The sequence below is a fragment of the Rhipicephalus microplus genome, chromosome 5 (assembly GCF_043290135.1).
Source record: "Rhipicephalus microplus isolate Deutch F79 chromosome 5, USDA_Rmic, whole genome shotgun sequence".
Lineage (NCBI taxonomy): Eukaryota > Metazoa > Arthropoda > Arachnida > Ixodida > Ixodidae > Rhipicephalus > Rhipicephalus microplus.
The window spans coordinates 176,949,765-176,974,451 of record NC_134704.1 but is presented as its reverse complement, the minus strand read 5'-3'; the positions used below and the strand labels follow the sequence as shown (position 1 = coordinate 176,974,451).

At 46.2% G+C, this 24,687-nt stretch overlaps 1 protein-coding gene across 2 annotated transcripts in view; it reads right to left on the bottom strand.

Moving 5' to 3' along the window:
- The window catches only part of LOC119174107 (uncharacterized), a 76,313-nt gene that overhangs the window by 9,425 nt on the left and 42,201 nt on the right, over window positions 1–24,687 (bottom strand). For both annotated transcript variants that reach the window (XM_037424912.2, XM_037424913.2), the window contains exons 11-13: window positions 14,026–14,253; window positions 7,707–7,985; window positions 3,478–3,654 (exon numbers count right to left, since the gene is read on the bottom strand). In XM_037424912.2, the coding sequence (XP_037280809.1) occupies window positions 3,478–3,654; window positions 7,707–7,985; window positions 14,026–14,253 (684 nt within the window). The remainder of the gene's footprint in view (window positions 1–3,477; window positions 3,655–7,706; window positions 7,986–14,025; window positions 14,254–24,687) is intronic.

The window sequence follows — 24,687 nt, the reverse complement described above, 5'->3', positions numbered from 1 at the left end:
CGGAGACGAGGAAGAACCGGCAGACTGTTCTGCTTACGCTTCCACACTTCGGGACAGGCTTTGTCGAGCTCTCAGTAGAGCGAGGCAAAGTTTGGCATCGGCCAGGGCCGAGCAAAAGGCCCAGTACGACCGAAAACGTCGCCACCTTTCATTTAAGGTGGGTGACCTCGTCCTGAAGCGCAACCACGCTCTTAGCGACGCGAGCAAGGGTTTCTCAACTTCGCTCGCTCCAAAGTGGCTTGGTCCGTACCGAGTGGAAAAAGCTTGGACTCCACTCGCGTACTTGCTGAAAGACCCGCTTTCGGGAAAACTCAGCCGTGCCCACATCGCAGACCTGAAAGCCTTTGCGTCGAGGTCTGACGAGCCTGCGCCAGCGCCCAGTGGCTCTTCGCGCAAGCAACGGCGCACACCCGGCGCGGCGGACCGCATTCGGACCACGCACCGGTATAATCTGAGGAAGCGGTCACCTTAGTGATTTCGCGCCGGACGGCGGGCTTATTTCCGCAACCGAAGGCCCTCATTTTTACTTTCTAGTCTCAGTTAGCTAACTTCTTTACAGCCAGTGCTTGCAAAGAAGTCTGTTCCGCCCAGTTACTGCTGCTGATTGTCATTTGAGTGTTGTTGTTTACTTGATGTTTTTCAGTGTTTTCTTTTTTTTCTTCTCGCTGGAGGAGGGGATTTGAATTGGTGCTTTAGCGTGGGGAGAGGGGACAAATGACACTCTGCGCTTCCCTTGCGGTGCGCGTTTGGAGAGACCCGACCATCGGAGGTGTGTGTGCGTGTGTGTGTGTGCGTGTGGCGACAACTTAGGAAGTCACCGACCCCTACACCACTTTGGACTCTGGAGGTGTTCGGAGACCTGCACGAGGCTCCTGCACGAGGCCATCTGTCGCAGACGCTCTGCACGACTCGACCGACGCCGAAGCCAGTATATTTGGCGACCATTATTCCAACAGAAGGGCCGGCTGTCGCAGCGAGGTCCATCCGAACCTCCACCAAGGCGGCATTCGTCGGACTCTCAGGGCTGTCGTCAACATCGACGAGACGAAGGTGAGCCCGTTCCTCGCATGAGGGCCTCAACCAGGACCCTCCCCTTGAACTCTCGCATCCACGCAATCACCCAAGTCAGACATTACGTGACGCTGCCCCTCCGAGCCGTGAACGCGCTCTTGCGTGAGCATCATGAACTCCCGTTACCCCTCTTCCGCGGAGCCCTTGTATTTGTCAAGTGTATTCTTGTGTTGTTTATTTTTTTTCTTCAGCAGCAGTTGCAGAGCGAGGCTGAGGCTAGCTGTTGCCCATTGTATGACGCCTTTGCATGCATGGGCGACGACCGGCTGCCTTTGCAGACCGGTATATAGGGTGAATTAAGGAGAGGAGGATGTGGGGATCTGAGGCGCGCCTGCGACCATTTCGCGGGCATTCCGCCACACGGCCACACCCTTTCGCTTTCCTGCTCTGTTAACACCACGTGGCGATAGATGGCGCCACGTGCGGGCACGGCGCGCGCCACTGCGCGCGCCGAGGGAGCGCTCTTTTCTCCGTTGGTCGGCGCCGGGTAAGCACGTGTTTTCCTTCGTCCGCGTCCCCTTTGGGAATCGCCGGACTGCAGCCTGCCTGGGGTGGCCTTGGGCACCTCGGCAGGCGTGTTTACTTGAGTGTTAGCTTCGGTAGCGTACGCTAAGCCCACAGCGGTGCCTAGTGCTTGAAGTGGTCGTACCACAACGAGCCGCACTTGCCGTAGGCCCAGCGCGTACGAGGTTTGCCCTAACACTCGCGACCAGGCCCAGTGGCCATCGTGAGAGTGCGCAGCATAGCCGCGAGGGACCTTTTCCTGACCGGCGTGTCAAAGCTCGCCATTGCCAGCTGCGACGTGCTCGCGGTTTTCCCCTTATTGTGAACGTCCGCGTGCGGGTGCCTTTGCTACCCGCGTCCCGGGAGCGGACGTTGTGCTGTTGTTCGGGGTGCCGCCAGAGGCAATAAAGTGTTGTGTACTGTTACATTAGAACACTGTCTATTTGCCGCGCCGCGCTAAACGCCTTATCAGTTGAGCGCGCGCGGAGCGGTGCGCTACACGCGAGTAAACGGAGTAGCGGCCCTGTGGCTCGCTAAGCGTGAACCCGCGGTGATCGTCCGCTGCAGTTAGGAGCGAGGTCACCATAACATGAATTTACAGGAAGTCCCCCTGACAGTTTTTACTTTGGGACCTCCTTCTGTATTATATCAACTTTTTACTTACACTGTATTGAATGAATAGATGTATATTAGTCCGCAAGTGAACTCCTGTGAAAACAATTTCACTGTAGTGAAGAGGTGCTAAGCTATGAAAGCACTTAATTAAAGGGGTTCTGCAACACTTTTTGAATATGGTCAGAAAACGTTGCCCGTCAGTAGTAGGGGCTCCCAAGAACATGTGAGCTAAATATTATAGCCCAGCACGTGGTCTGGAATTCACAATAAATTATCGAAGTTAGCCGAAAATTCCTTTCTATTCTCTACAAATGATGGAATATGCTCAAAAATCACTCGTAGAAGGCCACCTATCAGCCATTGGCTGATTTGAACATGGTGTGCTCGGTTGTTACAAGGACCGCCGTGGGAGGCCGCTATTTGTCCACGCATGCGCACATAATCACAGAAAAAGTCGTGTATTCGAAGAAAAATGAAAATAAGAAAACAGTGCTGAAGGTCACGATGCGTGCGTGACATGTTGTTGTTGTTTTTTTTTTGCCCCTGCCATCCCTTCCTGCTTAGCTTCCAGCGCTTTTGTGAGGACGGGAGAAGAAAGAATGCGTTTGCAGCGCGCGACAAATTTCTCTGCTCGTACTGGACAGATTCTTAAAAATTTATCGATTCATGGTGGCACCCTCCAAATGCATACAAAGAGGCAGTGAGTAAATAAAAGGGCTGTTGTTATCTGAGGCCTCACTCAGCCTGAGAGGCTTTTTCTGCGGGTGAGCTCTGGTAGCTCGACCATGCCCCACCACTTCCATGTACAGTACTTGCAGTTTATAATGATAAATTTTGGACAGCAGCACCTCCTTGCAAGGGTAACGGTGCATGAAAGTTTTATATGTGAATTATGCTGTGAATTACGCCTGCAAGGAGTTTCAATGGAAAGCTAATGCTTTAGTCACTGAAATGTTCTGCATTCCCCTGTATCACCACACAGGTTTGCTGAAGTTCAATGAGATTACACAGTCGACAATCGCAGCAAGGAGTAAAAAACACAAGAGGCAATTGAAAAACTAAAGCACAGCGAAATAGAAAATGAAGTTGAAGAAAGTTCGCATACTATATACAAATTGGATTCAGTTTCGGCAACCTTGAAGTACTGTTGACACTGCCCTAGCCTTCTTATCTGACTGACTTCTTAGCAGTCTTCTTAGTAGCCTTCTTATTTGACTGTCTGACACTAGCCTTTTTATCTGACTTCTTAACTGTGACGCAATGGAGAAAAGTAGTTGGACCACTTACAGCTCCTCCGTATGAGGCCCGCTTGCCACCAAAGCCATCACCCGCGCCTCCCTGAAAGCTGGAACGGCTCTCGCGGAAAGGTGATGGTGAGCTGTCCATGTAAGCACCAGACTGGAGGCCCCGAGAAGAGCTTGCTGATGTGCTGCCACTCCCATATGGCGGAGGGGACGGACCAACCTGCAGAGCAAAAAGGGAAAAAAATTGGGGAAGCAAGTGGTGCAAACTGAGAGAACAGCTCAGGCTTCTCTACCAACCCTTGCCATTCTAGTCTCACAACCCTTTCTGACAAGATTTGCTCACCCCCCCCCCCCCCCCGAAACTTCCCCTCAATGAATCTCGCGAAACACCAAAAAAAAGTTCTCTAAGTGAAATAAGGGGGCAGTACAACCACTCTTAAAAAAAAAAAACTTTTTTTTTAATGGTGTCGATTTATTTCTTTACATAGTCTCCTCCCCTTTCAACTCTATACACTTGACCTAGCGGTCCTCCAACTTTTTGATCCCACCAGAAAAACTGGTTTTCCCACGAGTTGCAAAGTAGGCGTCTGTGGCGGCAATAACTTCTTTATTTGGCTCAAATTTTTGTCTGGGGAGTGACTTTTCAAGTTGCGAAACAGAAAGAAATCACTCAGAACCAAATCTGGATAATACGCTGGATGGGGCACGATTTCGTAGCCAAGTTTTATCTACTTGGCCGTGGCGACGCAGGTGCGAGCTGGCGCGTTGTCATAGTATAAGAGAACTGGGTCAGTAATTCAGCATAATAGAATTCCGTCACCGTTTGGCCCTTCTCAAGGTAGGTGACGAGGATCACACCTTGAGAATCCCAGATAATGGTGGCCATCATCTTTATGGCTGATGGAGCAGTCGTTGCCTGCTTTGGAGCAGGTTCTTCGCCTGCAGTGCACTGTTTCAACAGTTTTTTGATCTCTGGTGTCAGTGTTTGGTCTCTGGCGACAATTTTTTGGTCTCTGGTGTGTGCCAGTAGATCCATGTTTAGTGAACGGTCACAAAACGATGCAGGAACTTTTTCGGGTTATGCTTAAACAGCTTCAAACACTGCTCTGAAGTGGTCTCACAGATGCGCTTGTCTGGAGTGAGCAAATGCGGCACCCATCGTGTGGATAGCTTTCTCATGCCCAATATTTCATGTAGATATGTCCCACACAGTCTTTTTAGATTCCTACTGTCTCGCGCACCCTCAGTCAGGGGTCTGACAATACGAGGTCAAGGATCTTTGTCATTATTGGCCGTGGTAGCCGTTTGTGGGACGCTAAGCGGGGCTCATCAAAAACTGAAGTGTGACCGTGTTTAAACTCGTTAAACCAATTTTTGATGGTTACCATCGAAGGAGAAAACTCACCGTAGACTGCATCTAGTCACACCATATCCCTTCCAAAAACAATAATTGAATCAATTGCTCTTTTTCCATTTTTAATGAACACCAAATAATCCACTGCTTCCTTAAGCAGTCAAAATGAAACCGCGAGGCAGATTCAACTGGACTTTTAAGACAGCGTACTCACTGTCAGTATATGTCTCATGCGATAGCGTCGCGATCTCGCAGTGAGGCTAAGTACAGTCAACTGCCCATTTTTAGAACCCTCTAGGGAGCGAAAAACTGTCCGAAAATTCGGGCAGTCCAAAAAAATGAACGCAAGTAAAAAAAAAAACGCATTATTTTACTGACAACTTTCAATGCAAGCAAAAAACGCACCATTTCATTGATATTTCTCCGATCAAGAGGGTCAAGGTCGAAGAACAAGACTTCCGGAACTCTGCCAAAGCATCAGTGGGGTGGCTCTGAAAAGAGCCGTTAAAAAAAATGCATGCAGCCGTCAGGGCAGCCGGTGTTAGAGCTGCAGTGGCTTTTGCGCACCAGACGGTTTTTCGGCCGCTTCCAAGATCTTGTCTTTGTTCCTCGGGAAATCGGAAACTGTTTGCTTGGAAATGCCAAACTCCTTGCTCACGACAGCCTGCGATCGGCTACTCTTCACTAACTTAATAATGGCGGCTTTCTTCTCCATCGTTAACCGACGGTACTGTTTTCCGCGCTTCGATGCCATCAGCGAGGACGACGAAGGCGGAGTGGGGCCATCGCAGGCAAGCGAAATCCTCACGATGTGAACAAAGGAGTTTGCTGACGAGCGTCGAAGCACCCAGGCTTAGTGTTGAAGAGCACACTTCACATGATCGCACAACCACGCACTAGGCTAGCCAAACACCATGTGGGCTGCGTAAACAAAACGGCGCGACGGTGCCTCGGGTACTCCAGAGGTGGCGCTGGTAGACATTCAAGATAGCTAGCGTGGCCAGACCAAATTGTTGTGTGACGGTTAGTCCTAGTTCGAAGTGGTGAAACGCTTCGTGAAAGCGCTGCGCGGCAAGCCAGAGTGGCACGCACGATAACGAGCGCTAAAGCAAAAGGAACTTTATTGGCATCAAAAAATTTCATGTGGATAGTTTCTATTATCAGCGAAGCACCCTTACACGATAAACACGGCGAGTGTTAGAAATTTCGGAGGCCGTGTGTGCTTCTCTGTTAACGATCAATGAGTCCAAGCAACAGATGCCGCCACAGTAGACCGTCGCGCACATTTATGCAATCGTAATCGCGTGTGATGCAGTTGTGGTGGTTTCCACTGGAGGTCAGTGGTGGTTTCCGACCTTCCATCGCGTCAAAAAGTCCGGAAAATTGGACTCCGGGGAGTTCGAGCGTCCGAAATTTCAGACTTCCTTACACATTGATTCTATGGGGCTTGTGGCGGTGCCGCGAAGATGTCCGAATTATCGGGCATGTCTGAAAAATCGGCAGTTGACTGTATTTAATGAACTGCCCTCATAGCCATGTAACAACTTGTCATAAGGAGCTAAACAAAAAAAATCTGTGGATGAGATGAAATTCGGACCCTTTTATTTGCAATGCTCAATATTGTTTGAATGTGGATTTGTGAATGAATGCCTTTAGGAGTAGTGGTCATGAATAAGGCCACTCTGTCTAAGATCTTATAAACCTTCTCCGGTATAACACTCTGCAGGGTAGCAAAGCATTCTGCTTTTTTTTTTTAACACCAGCGCTTATTTGACTTAAATTCTTGGTGCTTTCTTTACAAGGGAATGGAATGGAATGAAAAAACTTTATTTCAGTGCTGCAGGACGCGCTTAGCGCGTAGCGGGCGTCTCCCACGTAGGGACCAACAGGGAGTACCTGGCGGCCGCTTTGTGGGCCTGCTGGACGGCCCATTGCTGGTCGGCGAGAAGTGAGCTCCTGAGGGACCTCTCCCACTTGCTTGAGGTAGAGTTGGGAGGAGTTGTTCTACACTCCCAGAGCTAATTATTCTTTCTCTTCTTCCTTAAGGTAGGATGCTTGCTACAATCTCTTCTGGAGACAGAATGGCACAACACGAAAACTTCAGGCAATTCCCAACTCTCGTCTTTAGTGGTTCCTACAGTCTACGCTCATTATAACGGACCCACGTACAACAGAGTTTCGGATAAAATGAACCATTATATAACCCCCCCCCCCCCCCCTTTCATATTGCAGCCCAATGGCAAAAGATGCACAGCGAGCTGTGTCTCCATTCTTGACAGTTTTATTATGTGCACAGGAATGCACATGAAAAAAAAAGGCAGTCTATACAAGGAATGTGGTGACTATGATAATACTGAACGCCTCCAACCTCTGGCACTGCGACAACTCTGTACACAAAGATGGCGACACCTATGGAAGCACACTGCAGTGGTACTGTATGCAACTCAATTATGAGGCAAATCTAGTTGAGCGAATTCCGGAGTTCGGTGACCTTAGTACAAATGGATAATATGAGGAGAAATGCTACGTTAACTTTCACTGTTGCAGCATTGCAGCATAGAAATATTTTCTTGCCGAGAAACATAGTGTGCATTGAATACTATGCGTGTTCACCAGGTGTAGAAATATACATCATTTGTCACAAGGATTTCATTGCAGGGTAATTTCATTATTATGGGTTTAGACTGTAGTCAGGTTGTTTTATCTACTGCTTAACACATCCTAGAGACTCTTCACTTGTCAGGCTGTTGAGGGGCACCTGATGGTAAGGCAGTGTAACAATGGCATGCAAGCAGTACATCATTCTCAATTCAAAGTGATAAATCAGGCAGACCGATGTACCAACTAAACGACTATAGCACTGGGATAAGCTCACATGACTCGTGTGGGAAACCCCATGGCTCCATAGCACTACTCACATTGTACCGCTGGCTCTGTCTCAACTGCTGCAGGCTCTTCTGCAGGTCCATGTCCTGGAGACTCCGTGCTATGTTCCCATAGCCTTCGTCGCGGTAGCCAGACGAGGCCCCCATCATACCTCCTCCGCCAGAACCCTGCTGGGGCCCTATGTTGCTGAGCAGCCGTTGCTGCAGCTGGATCATGGTCTCCAGGGTGGCAGCCACTGATGTCGGATCTGGCATCCCGCCAGAGCTATTGCCAGGACCACGACGCTCCGCATAGTCCTCAAGCATGCTAGGCTGCAGCCGTTCGCAGAAACACTTGCATCAGCCACCATTGGGCAAGAATTTTTGGACAAAAACACACAAAATGGCAGAGAAGGTGATGATCTGCACTTATTTTAGTCTTTGGCAGCAAGTATGGTCGGTCACACGTGATGGGTACTCGTAACTATACTCTGATTCAGCTCAAGAATCCCGAGAAGGCTCCGCCCCAGAGCAGCTGACCGTGACTAAAGATACAGTCATGCTTATGCATTCACCGTTTTTCGAAGGCGGAGTCACAGGCTGTCTCGCTCATGATGTCAGTCTAGAGTGCATGCCTATTGGTGCAGGCTTGTGCTCATCTGTCTTTGTGAGGAAGAAACACCTTGGAGTTTTGCACTTGTACCCAACCGTAGTTGCTTCTTCATTCAAATAACAGTACCACTTAGGTTTCACATTGTAACAGTAATGTTACTGCATTAAGGTGGCTGAAATGCATGCAGTTGCATGCAGGGAATGAAGATGCTCAATTGACAACAAAAAAGGTGAAACAACCACACACACAAAAAAGATAGATTACAGAGATACATATTGTTGAAATGCATATGAAAAATCACATAAAAGCAATTTTGAGGAGAAATCACATTTTTGTAATGTAATAGGCATTGTTGCATATGCTGACCAAGTTCTCACATGTCAAATTTTTCGGCCACAACAACAATTTAAATCACTAAGGCATGCTACATTTTCGCAGGACAATTATTCAGCAGAAGAAGTAATAAAAATTGGCCCTGTAGTAAGAGCCAAGGGCGGAGACTTCCTTGCCAGTCGTGGCTGAATATACACGTGGATAGTGCCTACCGCGCATTATCCTCGGGCACCCTGACGTCACCAGGAAAGAACCGGCATGCCTGGTTATTGGATTTAAAAGCAGCAGCGACAATGACGGTCTTCAGTGGACACAGTGGCACAGTCGTGACAACGATGGCTGACGTCCCTTTATATATCCAGGTTAGTAAAAAGAAATAAGGTATTCGTAGTAATTACCTTTGTCTTGTCGTGCTGCCGTGTCCACATACCGTTACGAAATGTATCAGCGAATGTTTTTTCTTGGTAGGAATGTTGTTATCATTATCGGGAGACGTCAAAAAAAATCCCAGGGCTACTAATGCGAAAATGATTAAGGAACTTATTGAGACACAGAAAATAATGTTGAGCAAACTTTCTGAGATTGAAGAGAAACAGGCCTCTTCTTAAGCAAGATTGGTTCAAATGAATATTAGACTGTCAACCACAGAATAAAATCTGAAGGAATTTGAAACTGTCAAGAACAGATTAACCAATGTTGAGGGCAATCTGAATGAAAGAGACAGGAATATAGATTTGCTCAGCCGGAACGTAGACGATCTAGAAAATAGATCCAGGCGAAATAACCTAATAATAAGAAGCATTAGAGAAGAGGGTCGTGAAACTGATGAAATTTTGATGAAAAAGGTGAATGATGATGTGTTTAGTAGCATTCTTAAACTCAAAATAAAATCGATTGAAAGAATACATTGCCTGGGTAAAAGAACTGAAAGTAGAGACCGTCCCATAATCATCAGATTAGCTGACTTCCGAAATAAAACTAAAATCTTCGGTCATTGTTCCATGCTTAAGGGATCGAACATAAGCGTCACCGAGGATCATTTTAAGGGATTTGTTGAAATACGAAAAAAAAGTCTTTGGGCGTCTTCGCAGGAGGAGCGGTCAAAGGGAGCAAAGGTTAAACTAATACGTGATAACATTTAAATCAACAATGATCTTTATGCATAGAATGAAGACACGAACGAGCGCTACGAGTGTCGTGCTTATCAAAAGAGTGATTCCACCTGAATTTTGGAAGAAGAATGCTTCAAAGTATTCAATGTGAATGCTAGAAGCATTTTAAGTAAGGTCGAGGATGTTAAAGAGCTAATTTTTAACATGAACCGTACATTATGATGATTACGGAGACATGGCTTCATAAAGACATATTGGACAGTGAGATAACTCCGAAATCTTATAATATAGCTAGGAAAGACCGAAATAGTAGAGATGGGGGGAGGGGGGGTCGCATTGCTGATTCGTGACAATATCAAGTTTACTGTGCTTCCTGTTCTTTATGACATAAAACAGTGTGGATTAAGGTGTTTTTTAAAAATCGCGTAATCCACATAGGTGGTTTATATAGGCCACCAAATTCACCAGTCCAAATTCTTTCTAGTCTTCGGTGCTTTATGGACAGCAATATGCAACATAGTGATAATATTATACTTTTGGGTGACTTCAACCTGCCAGGCATAAACTGGAATTACTACTCTCTCGGAGCGACAGAAATTTCAAATAGTGAAGCACTCCTTGAACTGGCTTTCTGCTTTGGTTTAAGCCAGGTAGTGAACGACTCAAGAAGAGTCAGTACGCAAAGCTCATCCATCCTCGACCTTGTTTTAGTGTCTAATCAATTGTTACCCACACTCCGGGACTGCGAAATTTGTGATGGTATTTCTGATCACAAACTGGTAGGGCTGTCCTTGACTGTTTTGCTCACTGCTGTCAATCATCCCTCAAAATATATTTTTAACTTTGTTAGAGCAGATGATGTTGAGGTACTGTAATTGTTAGAAGACTCCTATGAGTGTTTCTGTGAGTATTAAAAGAATAATCAGAGCCCAGATTATCTCCGGAAATACTTTTCCAATTTGGTAATGTGTTGTATTGAACGCTTTATACTAAAGCAACTTAATTAAGAAGACTAGTGAAAGAAGTCCTTGGATAACAAGGAAAATAATTAAAAACGCAATTGAAACGAAATCATGAGAACATTAAAATTAATCCTAATGTACTAAACCAATCAGTCATTCGTAATCTTGAAAAGGATTTTAAATTACTTTTTAAAAAATCTAAACAAAGTGTTTTTGGCAAAACCCTCCCAAAATTCTTAAGGGAGGCACCTGATAAATTTTGGAGATATGTTAACCCATCAACGAAAGCTCGCTCAATAAGTCAGGTTGCGCAGTTCCCCACCACTGTGAGTTTTAATGAATACTTTGCTTCAGTGTTTACTATTGATAATGGCATTTTGCCGAGCATTGTTTCACCATTTAACAGGCCACCTAGGACTTGGTAATTACCGAACAGGGTGTCTTCAACCTCTTGCTCAATTTGAACTTTAAGAAAAAAAAAAAAAAAACCCTGGGCATGACACTATCCATAATGTATTTCTGTACAGATACGCTGAATGGAATTTCAAATATCTTGCATTAATTTTTATGTCTTCCCTTCTCCAGGGTTCCTTACCCAAAGAGTGGAAAATAGCTAAAGTGATCCCAATTCCTAAAAGCGGCAGTTCTGACAATGTAGCAAATTATCGGCGTGTTTCAATTATCAGTATTTGCTCAAAACTGCTTGAACATATCATTTGGAAACATGTATTAAACTGTATGAGTGAGCATAATATTTTATCTAACTGCCAAGATGGGTTTTGACAGGGTTTGTCTACAACATCCCAGCTCATCGAATTAGTCCATGACCTTTCGAAAAATATTAACTCACATGCACAGACAGATATGATTATAATTTATGGACTTTGGGAAAGCTTTCGACAAAGTGTCTCACAGTAAATTACTTGGGAAAATTGATGCTACATTCCAAAATATTATTATCACAAAGTGGTTTTTATCCTATTTTCAATCTCGTCAGCAATTTGCGGAAATCAATGGCACTAAGTCTCCTGTTTCAGCTGTCAAGTCGAGAGTACCCCAAGGCAGTGTCCTGGGCCCACTTCTGTTCCTTTTATTTACAAATGACCTTCTGAATGGAGTTGGGGTTTCTATAAGGCTATTTGCATCAAAGTCGACACAATAAGTGACCAAATAAAATTACTCAAAAACTTACAGAATATATAAAAATGGTGTGATGAATGGCAAATGGTGCTGAACCCCCTGAAAACAGTAGTTATGACAGTCACTAGGAAGAAAAATTACTTAAATTATACTTATTACATTGATAATCATGAACTAAAAAGAGTTGAACAACATAAGTACCTTGGTTTAAATTTTACAAGTGATCTTCGCTGGAATCAGCACTTAGATTATGTGTGCGCGAATGCCACTAGGGCCCTATGGAGTCTCAGGCGCCATTTGCTGTTTGCGACACAAGAAACTAAATGTTTAGCTTACAAAACGCTCATTAGACCAATAATTGAATACGCAAAAATGGTCTGGGATCCATTCACGATTACAAACATATCAAAAATTGAAAAAAATTCAGCATTTAGCAGTCCGGTTTATATTTAATAAATATTGATGGCCGAATTCCCCATCTCAACTGTGCGCTCTAGTGGAGCTACCCACGATTCAAGCTAGGACAAAAAACGAAAGACTCAAGTATCTTTACCTCATTATTATTAACCGTGTTCATATAAGGTATGCTGGATATTTCTATATTTTTCGTACTGAAACTTCTAGACAACGCCATTGAATGTTTATTCCTGCACCTGCTGTTTCCACCGATTGTTTTAAGTATAGCTTTTTTCCAAGAGCTATCAATGAATAGAATTCGTTGAGCGATGAAGCAGTTTCAAGCTCATCCAAAGATATGTTTTTAAAACACCTAGCACATATCTTTGTTTGTAATTACTAATGCTCTATTTGCATCTGCATGCTCTAGTGCATTCAATGTTTAAGTTCTTGGTTGCCTTAGCGGTCGCGTTTTTTTTTTATGACTTCATTCTTGTCCTTTAATTTGTTACTTCTGATTATATCTGTTAACTATGTTCTGTTCTTGGAAGGATCGCTATTTTTTTCGTGTACTTTTTTTTCTACTCCTCTAATAGCCCAATGTTAGGGCTGACAGTATCCGTAAATAAATAAAATAATATAGATTGTTACCTAACCGAATCATTTGATTACCTGAAGTTAAGACTATTGTATGAAGTAAACTCGGTAAATAAACATCTCAAAATGAAATATCTGACTAGGAACATATTTTCCTGGTACTTTCAGGTTCCATTTATTGAGAGTGCTAAACTCCCGTTAAGATGAATTCAATCAAGACGAATTATCTCTGGCACCATACAACAGGCTCATGTTTGCTTGCTTCTCCAAATACATTGGCAAAACGGGACAGCCTGCTAATGTTAGATTAAATGGTAATAACACGGACACGGCAAAGAATTTACTGAAAGCATTGGCCCAGCATTTTGACGTTGCAGTTCAGAACATCAACAACCTCAAACTTTACATACTTCAGTGAAAGTTGCTGTCCACAAGAGCGAGCAAATATATAGCGTCACACCTTATTCACAAGTTCAATACACTCCCGCCAGCAGGTGTTAGCGTTTCTAAGGGGCCTCTTGAATCCATTCGATATTATATACACGAAATAACAACCAGTGAAGTCAAACCTTGTTCTAAGAATTTCAAACCTACTACACTCAAACCTCATCATAACAAAGCCACACCTGCCACAAAAATACTTCGCTATATCCGAAAATTTGTTATAAACATATTTGTAGCACTCACTCTATGACAGAGCTATTCTTCATGCAGTTTTTTATAACCAATAATTTTTTATATCTGCATTCGTTATATTGAGATTTGAGTGGATTGTTAGGTGACACTTTTTTTGACAACACTGATTCAGAAACATCTAGACCTCACCCCAGCCCTTTGATCACAGAATACCTGTTCCCCTTTGCCTACACACAATTAGTCACGAGTACCCCCCGTATCCGCACTTTCCCTCTCCCCTCTTTCTTTGGACTGGAGGAGGGAGTATGAGCATAAACACTCGGCGTTAAGGAAAACAGTTCTAGCCTTGAGCAACACAAATACAGTAGTCGAAACAGCAGCTCAAGCACACCTACCCCTGTTTATGAATTTTTTTCAGACACACATACCCGCTATTCCTATGATGGCATAGCTCCTACTTAAAGAAAATTTTCACAGTGTCACTAGATTTCCTTCTAGGTATTAATGCAAAAAGCCCTACGGCTGCCAGATTGAACTAAAATGGCACCTAGGCAGGCACGAAACGATGGTCTTAATAAACAGACCTGAGGTCCTCGAGGGCCAGGCTCGAAGGCACCGCTTGGTCCAGGTGACGGAACAAAGAGGTCCCGAGCGACTGGGTCAAGGAAAGGCTCGGGGGAGCGTTTGCGAGGTGGCGGTCCTCCCGACCAGAGGTCCCGCGGAGGCGACCGCATGCGAGGTGGAGAGGACCACGCAGGTGCCCGCGAAAATGGAGACGGAGAGCGCGGTCGCTTGTGGCCAAGTGGTGGTGCCTGGTCGGAGAACACAATGGTCAAGTGCGACAGTAAAGCGAAAATGCCAACCACACTCTTATTAACAAACGTCAGGGTCAGAGTGTGTTCTATATTTTGGCCACAATAGCTGAATTGTGTCTCACAGCTTAAGATAATGCAAGTTATTTTTTTTACCAATGAAGAATAATTTAAGCCCTGGCAGATGGCATCAAAAGTCTAGGATGTCATGGTGAAAAGGTGGCACCACTATTCGCGTTATCATTTTGTGTGTTCACTGGCTTACAAAGTGTTTTTTTGGTACTGAGGTAAGGCCATATTTTAAGTGTTTCGTAATTATCAACTAGCCCAATAACAAGTTTTAATAAATCTCTTTTCTTTGCAATGTCTTTTTAACGTAGAGAGCAGCCTGACAACAACTGGAAATCTAAGTGGCACCGCACTACCCGTGACACCCTCAAGCGTAATAAGGAAATATATGAGCGCACAAGGTAGAAGGAAGGAAGCTCTTAACAGGAAAGACGCTCAACTTACAACTGCAGTTTTATTAGAAAAAATGCATTGCACGAGAACACCGAAATGGGCAGGCGCAATGTACTATCGCTAAAAGGAGCCACCCCCACAAAAAGTATGTTTATCTCCTTAAACTTCTCAAAAAAACACACCTCTTTTTTATTTATCGAAGCGAGGGCACACTGATACACGTGCTTGCGTTCGCCCTAATCTGTACTGCTTTTAGGATTTCTCTGGGAGTTTTGATTTGCCCAGAATCCTCGTGCTGCCAAACTGCAGATTGCACCACAATCCCTGCATTGACAAATACATGTCACCTGCAAGAGCCTTCAAGGTCGACGCATGTTCTCCGAGTCGATCATTTAAACATGGGCTCGTATCGCCGATGTGCATTCGTGTTCTCACGCAATGAATTTTTTCTAATAAAACTGCAGTTGTAAGTTGAGCATTTTTCCTGTCAAGTGCGTCCTTCCTTCTACCTTGTGTGTTCACATATTTCCACATTGTGTTGAACCAACTGGCCTAGCATTCCACTTTATTGATCCATAAGTGTGCTTTCTGCCTTGCACAGCGTGCAGGAACAACTAATTCACCAGACAGAGGAGTCTCGGCACGTTCATTGTGACAGAAACAACAGTAATGCCATATTCAGTGGTGATCCAGCCAGTTTACGATTTGAACCAACTTTTAGAGCACAAAAAGTCTGTTTTAGAGCAGATAAAACAAGATTTAGCGTAATTTGAAGTCGAACATGTCTGAATTATCTGTGAATATTCTCATTAGAGTGCATGACGTGAACGCTGCTGCACTGTAAACCGGTAGGTAGACAAGGCCAACATCCAGAAAACATCCATTTATCATCAGGTCATTAGCATGAAAGAGTGTCACATCATGACTTTACACCACTGCACAAGATGTGCCTGATGCACACAAGCCAAGCGTTAGTGACAAGCGAAGTATGGTGCCTACTGCAAATGACAGGCGCCAGGAGGTCAATAAAAAAAAAAATCCTATATAAAAAAAACAGCCTGCAGTGAAACGTGTAAAGAAAGAAGAAAAAGCTCATTCAAATGAAAACATGTCATTTAAAATTGCCTGTGTAAATGGTGCATTTAATAACAACGACAACTCACTATGATAATGCTCTATCGTACTGAATAACTTTTGAAGTGAGCACCAGGTCACAACACCCTTCAATTTCAAAGAACTGGGGCACATCACTTCCAGTTTTCCAATTATTCGGAAAACGCCTTCTATGAAGGAAATCTGGTATAATGTAAACTGCTATGGATGGATATAATCGGTGATCAATTCCAGCATAAAGCGAGGGGGGAGGGGGCGAATTTTTCAAGGCAGCCTTGAAGAAAATGAGTCCACTTGTCAAACATTCGCTTTAGTAGTAGCACGTGTTCACAAGTTTTTCACCTTAATATGCTGTCAAAGTGCAGTTTATAAGTATGAGTCCCCTTGCTCATACCCATAGATCACTTATAACATTGCCACTTTTAGTGCAGATCCAGTTATAATGCTGTCTTTTTAGACTACCGTTTCTCCCATAGAACCCGATGTATAAGCATACTGCTTATTGTGCAGTCCCCGCACAATGGGAGACCAGTTATAATGCGGTTGCCAGAAAATATTTGTGACACGTGGAAGTGAGTGCGCGTCTCAAAGGAGGCGTGCTGGGTGAGCCACTGGGGAGCGAGTCACAAGGTTATTATGGAGGAGGATGAGATGCCGAGCAAACGAATGAAGGGCGGAGGGAGGAATAAAAAGAAAAAAAGAAGAAAAAAGGAGACCACGACCAAGGCAACGGATAACCCTTTGCACAAGCTCCGATGTGGCTTCGGCTGCCTGCCAAGCGTGGCTCAAAGTAGCACGTGCGTTCCCTTCATAATGAACTTCGCTAAAAAAGTCTCCTGCCAGGAAAAGCATTGTAGTTTTTGAGCTTGCTACAAACATCGTGTTCGCTACCTCTTCTGTAAATTTAAGAACATTTACGGCTTTATGACGCGAGCTTTCACTTTTGCTGCCAGTGCGCGGTCTTGCATAAGTTTGGCAGCTTTTTGTCCTTATTGATATCCTGGCTGTGAATGCAAACTTTTTATAACGCACATTGTTCTTGGCACAGGTGTTAAGTGTGACCTTTTGGACGCTGAATCTTAAGGCGAGACGCTCGTCTTGAAATGAAAATTTTTATTACCGGAGATGCTGTAATAAAGTTAGGTGTGTATATGTATTTGTTCCTCCTATTTTCAAAAATATAATTAGTTTTAATGTACACCAACTAGTTATCAAATTGTGAGAGCATAATAGAAGTCTCATTGCGCAATTTCTTACGGGTCGTTAAGGCACTTTCCTCCAATATTTTTAGGTTCTGTTTAGGATGTAGCTGTAGCCAAAGACCTGCCATGTGGAGCTATGCCATTTATATTGTCACTGATATACATCATCATATAAATTTTTTTATTTGTCTCAATCCTCCACAAGTTTGAAATTTAATTAGCTCACATTATCGTTCATAACATTTCATATGTCCTTCTTAGCCACAACAAATAGGATAGCATAGTTCTGTTTCTTAGGAGTTCAATAGTATATATAAAAAAAATTGCTGCACAAAAACATGATGGAATGTTCCGTAAGGCTGGTCAGGTTGGGAAAAAAAATGTGAAGCTGAGAAAATTGCATCTGAAATTTCCACATGCACTGCAAAATTTTTTATAAGGAACTTCTATCACAAATTTGATACACATGTTCTTCATCTATTCCCCTGCAAAACAAAACAACATGTGCCTTATTCCACCCTTGGAATCATTTCTAATGTGGAAAGCATTATCAGAACTCCACCATGACAAGCTGTTGAGGAGTTCTGGAAAAGCCATGGGGTATGAGGTTCAAATGACAAGCTGTTAGACAGCTTGCTGCCCTGGGAAATAAGTTGCTGTGTTCCGGACCCTTACGGAACCATGAAAATCTCCCGAAAATCGGGCATCCATTCGAAAACGAATGCCCAAAAAAATGCACATTTTTTAATAGGTATCTTTTGCCGACACAGAGGGTCATGGCTGTAGTACAAAATTCCTGTTGCAATCTTGTAAATACATTGTAAATACATCGTTTAGGTGGCTCGGAAAAAAAAAAACAGTTTATATATAAAAAAATGATGTGGTCGGTGCTACCTCAGTCATCAACACGGCTCAAAAACGTCTCCTATTTTCTTTTGCACGGCATTCCGCGTGCTTGCGATGATGTCTACCTCAATTTCAGCTACACGTCATGCTGTCGCTGTTCCCCGATTACAGTGTTATCAGTGCTCGCGTTGAACTTCGAGCTTGTTGGCTCCGTATGCGCTGCCGAAAATCGGATGGCGACTGACTCCAAGGAGGTCGTACTTTCGGGTAGCCGACTTTCCCGACAAAACGGTCTTCGTTTGCGCCGATTTCTCAAATCGCTGCACCTGCTCCGCCGTTGAGCAGTACGCAGCACCAATCTGAAGTGTATCACTCGTCGAACTTGGTCCCACGGTGTCGTCAGTAAACAGCGTCATTAAAGTTTCCGGCGGATCCAACTGGTCTAGCCGCGACTGCAACTAGCTGCCAAAGGGCACTTGTGGCCGGCGCCTTCTTGTTCCAAGGCGGTTTTTTTATGGCTTCCAAAAGCTCATCGCGTCAATGGTTTCAGACGACAGACTCCAGGCGTCTCGATCGCGGTGAAAAAGTACCAGTGCAAAGCGGAAACACGGTGCGTCGAGAAACATGCATGATCGCAAGAGCAGATGCACATAAATGGACAGCCACAGCAGCGAATGCAACACAAAGAAAGAAAAAGATGACGCGTCGGTCGCCACAGCAAATGGGAGACTCGGAAAGGTGCGCTTGCAAAGAGCGCCGGGTGAGGGCCAATCGCCGATCTGGAAACTAAGGTTCCCAGAAACTGAGCTTCAGAAAACCCGTGATGGCAGCCATTAAGCTTGAGCGAGACCATTTTGAGATGGCGTATATTGTGCACAAAGAAAACAGCTTCAAATCAAGCCCAAGATGGCAGCGCTCGCTCTGTCGCAACGCACAAGGCGTGCAAGGGAAGAACAAATTTCGTCCCCCTGGGGGCATTTTAGTGCTACAGGGGTGCATTGAAGGCCAATTTTATCGCGTTTCCCGACCGAACTTAGCGCTAGCAATTTGAGAGTAGGTGCTCAGATGTACAAACGCCCCGAACATAAGCTTTACAAAAAAATTGATTTTTGACCATTTTAGACCGTTCTGAGAATCGCATCCCCCTTAACATTCTATCCAAACTTTCCGTGACAATGTACCGGATGGCAGGCTAGGCCTAATCAATGTTGGTTGCATTTCGTTTGCAATCACGTGCAGTCTAAGCTGTGGTTTAGTACAAAATGAACGAAACACTTTGCGATGGCTGCACATGAAGAGAAGGGATACATACTGTTGATAAAAAATGAGGGTGGCACGCCTAGCACTCAAATAACCATATGAGTGCTAGGCGTGCCACCCTCATTTGATTGTGATGTCTTAAAATCAAGCGCGTGCCTGTGAAATCAAACGAACGGTGTTTTTGAGCGTGCCAAATTTGGGACGTGATTCGAGATAGTTTTTGTTTAATGCGCATAATTGAGGATGTTTGAGTAGTCGGCAATTTTCACTATGATGCTTAATTTTGTTTGCGCTCATTTCTTTGGCAATGCGGGTCTTGGGACAAATATTTTTATCATTCGAAAATTTAAATGGTTGCAAGCACCACGCGTTGCATTCCTAGACTCTCGGATAGACGAGGCTGTATGCTCAATGTGTTTCGAGCAAGTGCGGCCTTTCAAGAAGGTTGTTTTGATCATTGTGTGGTGTGTGGCTTATAGTGTAGATATTGCTACGTGCCAGTGCATGCAGTTAAAGAAGAGAAAGCAGATAGACTGGCGCGAGCTAATCTGTGTGGCTGGCGCTGCTCGCCTAACCGGCTGAAAATACATCGGTGACTACCCCTCTGAGTCTGTCTCCTTCCCGTAACATATTTGGTGGAGTTATGCGATCCTCGTCCTCGCCACGGAACTCCGAAGCGGACGCTCCCTCGCGGTTTACAACATGACCCCTCAAGACTCGGCCACACCCTCTCCGGTCGCTCCCCCTTCGGCTCGACCCGTCAATCCAGCGCCCGCAACAACTTTCGTGACGCTTCCCGCACTCAAAGACCCCGGCGTGTTCTCGGGCAGCGAGGGTTCCGACATCGACAGGTGGCTACGCCTCTATGAACGCAACAGCGCCACTTACAGGTGGGATCCCACTCTTATGCTCGCGAACGTCATCTTTTATCTCGACGGAACCCCTCGTGTTTGGTTTGATAACCACGAGCATGACATAACAAGCTGGGACAGCTTCAAGGCAAAGATTTGTGAGCTTTTTGGCAACATCTCTGGTCATCATGAAGCTGCGAAAAATGAGTTGTCGACTCGCGCACAATCTTCCACGGAGCCCTACATCGGTTATATTCAGGCTGTCCTTTCACTATGCCGCCAAGCTGACGAAAATATGTCTGAACCTGAAAAAGTTGTGCATATCCTAAAGGATATCGCCGACAATGCGTTCAACTTGTTGGTATTCAACAATGTGTCATCTGTTGATGCGATCATTCAAGAATGCCGCCGGTTCCAACAAGCTAAAAGCAGACGCATCTCCCATCAGTTCCAGCGCCTCTCGAACACCACTGCGACGTCCTCGTGTCTCGACACATATCATCCACCAGACACCTGTGACAACTTGACGCGAATCGTCAGGCGGGAGCTTGAAGCGGCTGCTTCAGCTAAGGTGGGACCAACGTCCCCCGACCCCTCTCCGCCAATTACGTTGCCTCTCATTCAAGCAGTCGTCCGGCAGGAAATCACCAGCTTGGGAATTCACTCTATCTCACCGCCTCCCCGCACAGACTACCAGCCCCGATACACGCCTGCACGTCCCTTCCCCACCGGCTCTGCCTCAACAATCCGTAATCCGTCCGCATGGCGAACACACGATGACAAGCCGATATGCTTCTCGTGTCACAGAATCGGGCACATTTCTTGCCATTGCAGAAGTCGCTGGGGTCCTCCTGCACAACCGTCCTCTCGTCCCTTCTATGCACATCCTGCCTATTGCCATGAGACCCGCCGCGACCATTTTGCCCAAAAACCTGCTTCTGAACACCGCTACTCCCTCTCTCCATCCCCCCAACGTCGCCAGTCTCGTTCTCCACAGCCCCGCCGACCATCTTCTCCCGCCTTCCCACGAGGTTCCCCGACGGAAAACTAAGCGTTGCAGCCCCCGGAGGTGGCGCAGCATTGCTCGGACTGACCAAAAATCCTCTTTTGACGATACCGACAAAACGGAACCTCATAGACGTACAAGTAGACGGCGTACATGTCACTGCTCTTGTCGACACCGGTGCCCAACTTTCCGTGATGACGAGTGATTTTCGTCGCAAGCTCAAGAAGGTTCTCACACCTGCGACCACTAAGTTCGTCCGTGTTGCGGATGGTGGAATAGCATCTATCGTTGGAATGTGCTCCGCTCGTGTGAGCATTGCGGATCGACACACAGTTGTTCTCTTCACCGTCCTTGATAAATGCCCCCATGACGTAATCTTAGGCCTCGACTTCCTGTTCGTGCATTCTGCCCTCATAGACTGTTCGACCAGTACGCTCCGTCTACACTTGCCCGCAACAGAACCTCTTACACAACGGCCGACTCGCCTCTGCACAACGGAACACGCGTGCCTCCCTCCACAGACACTGACCTACATAGAGCTCGTCTCAATACCACCAGTTCCCGACGGTGACTATGTTCTGACCCCTATCACCGATGTCCTCATAAGCCGTGGCATTACATTACCGCACACCATTCTGTCCGTCGCAGGAAATTCTACGTGCCTCCCAGTTGTCAACTTTAGCTTGACAACTCAAGTTTTGCCACAAGGGATCTTTTTGGCGTTGCTCTGCACCTTAGAAGACAATGCGGTAGATGTTTTCGCGATGGCCGCCCCTTCTGACCCCCACGCTCAACATCAATCTGCCACTTGCTCCGACAGCACTATTACTTCGATGATCGCTTCCAACTTAACGCCGCAGCAGACTGATGAGCTCCACCGGGTTCTGCTGTCCTACATCGACGTTTTTGACACCAGCGGCCATCTGTTGGGGAAAGCTATTGGTATGAGCCACCGCATAAACATTGGTAATGACCATCCTATTCATAGGCGTCCATATCGGGTGTCGGCGGCCGAGCGTCACATCATCCAAAGTGAGGTCGACAAAATACTCGCCAAGGACATCATTGAGCCATCCTGCAGTCCTTGGGCTTCTCCTGTAGTGCTAGTCCGCAAGAAAGACGGTGCATGGCGTTTCTGCGTGGATTATCAACACCTAAACAAAATTACCAAAAAAAAGACGTCTACCCTCTGGCACGAATAGATGATGCGCTTGATTACCTCTATGGGTCCCACTATTTTTCCTCCATAGACCTTCGTTCCGGCTACTGACAAATAGAGGTAGTTGAAATGGACCGTGAAAAGACGGCATTCATCACCCCCGATGGCCTATATCAGTTCAAGGTCATGCCCTTCGGCCTTTGTAACACTCCAGCCACCTTCGAACGAATGATGGACTTCCTGCTCAGAGGATTCAAATGGTCCACCTGTTTGTGATACTTTGACGACGTCATCGTCTTTTCACCAACATTTCAAACTCATATAGAGCGCCTCTCAGCCATCCTGGAAATCTTCCGTCGCGCTGGCCTGCTGCTCAACTCGTCCAAACGCCATCAAATCACAGTGCTTGGCCATTTAGTAGACGCCAACGGTGTACAACCAGACCCGGCAAAAAATCAGCGCCGTCAAAAACTTTCCTGTACCACGATCTGCGAAGGATGTACGCAGCTTTATCGGACTATGTTCCTACTTCCGACGCTTCGTGAAAAATTTGCGCACATAGCGAGGCCGCTTACGCAGCTCCTCAAGAAAGAAGTCCCGTTCTCATAGGGCTCCGAAGAGGCTTCTGCGTTCTCGACTCTCGTCGCTCTTCTCACTACCCCTCCGATTCTGGCACACTTCAACCCTGCTGCCCCTACAAAAATCCGTACAGATGCAAGTGGGCATGGCATTGGTGCAGTGCTGGCTCAGAAACAACATGGCCATGATTGCGTTATTGCATATGCCAGCCGCCTCCTATCCGCCCCTGAACGTAACTATTCGATAACAGAGCGTGAGTGCTTGGCTCTTGTATGGGCGGTGGCGAAATTTTGACCTTATCTATACGGACGCCCATTTTCGGTAGTTACCGACCACCACGCACTCTGCTGGCTCAACTCTCTGAAAGATCCATCAGGCCGCCTTGGTCGCTGGGCTTTGCGCCTGCAAGAGTTTTCCTATTCGGTGGTCTACAAATCTGGCCACCTACACCGCGATGCCGATTGCCTCTCCCGGTACCCTGTCGACGATCCTGAGGACACTGACGAGCCCACGGAGAACTCTATCTTGTCAGTGTCCGACTTCCTTAATATTGGGGAAGAACAGAAGCGTGATCCAGAGCTGCTTGACATCATCAGCCGTATGGAATCCTCCACAAATGATGCTTCCGTCCGCTACTTTGTCATTCAAAAGTCTGTGCTGTACCGTCGCAATATCCGACCGGACGTGCCCGACCTTCTCATTGTTGTGCCTAAGCATTTGCGCTGCTGTGTTCTCACCGAACTTCACGACGCACCCACGGCTGGACACCTTGGCGTATCCCGCACGTACGAGCGCGTCCGGCACCGTTTTTTTCTGGCCAGGCCTTGCTCGTTCGGAACGTCGATACGTTGCCACGTGTGACCTATGCCAACGTCGTAAAACACCGTCGCTGCTACCCGCTGGCCATCTTCAACCAATTGACACACCCGCGGAACCATTTTACCGTGTTGGGCTAGACCTGCTTGGTCCTTTTCCCACATCAGCATTGGGAAACAAATGGATAGCCGTTATTACAGACTACGCTACACGCTACGCTATTACGCGAGCTCTACCGACCAGCTGTGCAACCGACGTCGCTGACTTCTTGTTACGGGACGTTATATTGATTCACGGTGCTTCGAGACAGCTTCTCACAGACCGTGGCCGTACATTTCTATCCCAAGTCATCGCCGACATTCTGCGTTCTTGTTCCACGCAACACACACTGACAACCGTTTACCACCCTCAAACAAACGGCCTCACGGAACGATTTAACCACACTTTAACAAATATGCTCGCTATGTACGTGTCGCCCGACCACCGAGACTGGGACCTTGCCTTACCCTACGCAACTTTCGTGTATAATTCATCCCGTCACGACACAGCGGGCTTTTCGCCGTTCTACTTATTGTACCGAAGAGAGCCGACTTTACCACTGGACACAGTCATCTCAGCTCACACCTGGTCCACCAGCGCGTATGCCCGCGACGCGATTGCGCAAGCCGATCATGCCCGTCAGCTCGCTCGCGCTCGGCTTATGACGTCGCAAACCAACCAATGCCGTCGGTACGATGCGGAACATAGAGACGTACATTTCGCTCCCGGTACCCTCGTTTTACTCTGGTCCCCTCATCGTCGGCTGAGCCTACCCGAAAAACTTCTGTCTCATTACACGGGACCCTACCGTATATTGCGTCAAGTAACACCTGTCACCTACGAGATCAGCCCCATCTGTCCATCTTCATCTACTATGCGGCCCTGTGATATCGTACACGTCTCGCGGATCAAGCCCTACAATAATGCGTCAGATAACGACCTTTAAAGCACCGGGACGGTGCCTCCGCCGCCGGGGGTCATGCTACGTGCCAGCGCATGGAGTTGAAGAAGAGAAAGCAGATAGACTGGCGCGAGCTAATCTGTGTGGCTGGCGCTGCTCGCCTAACCGGCTGAAAATACATCGGTGACTACCCCTCTGAG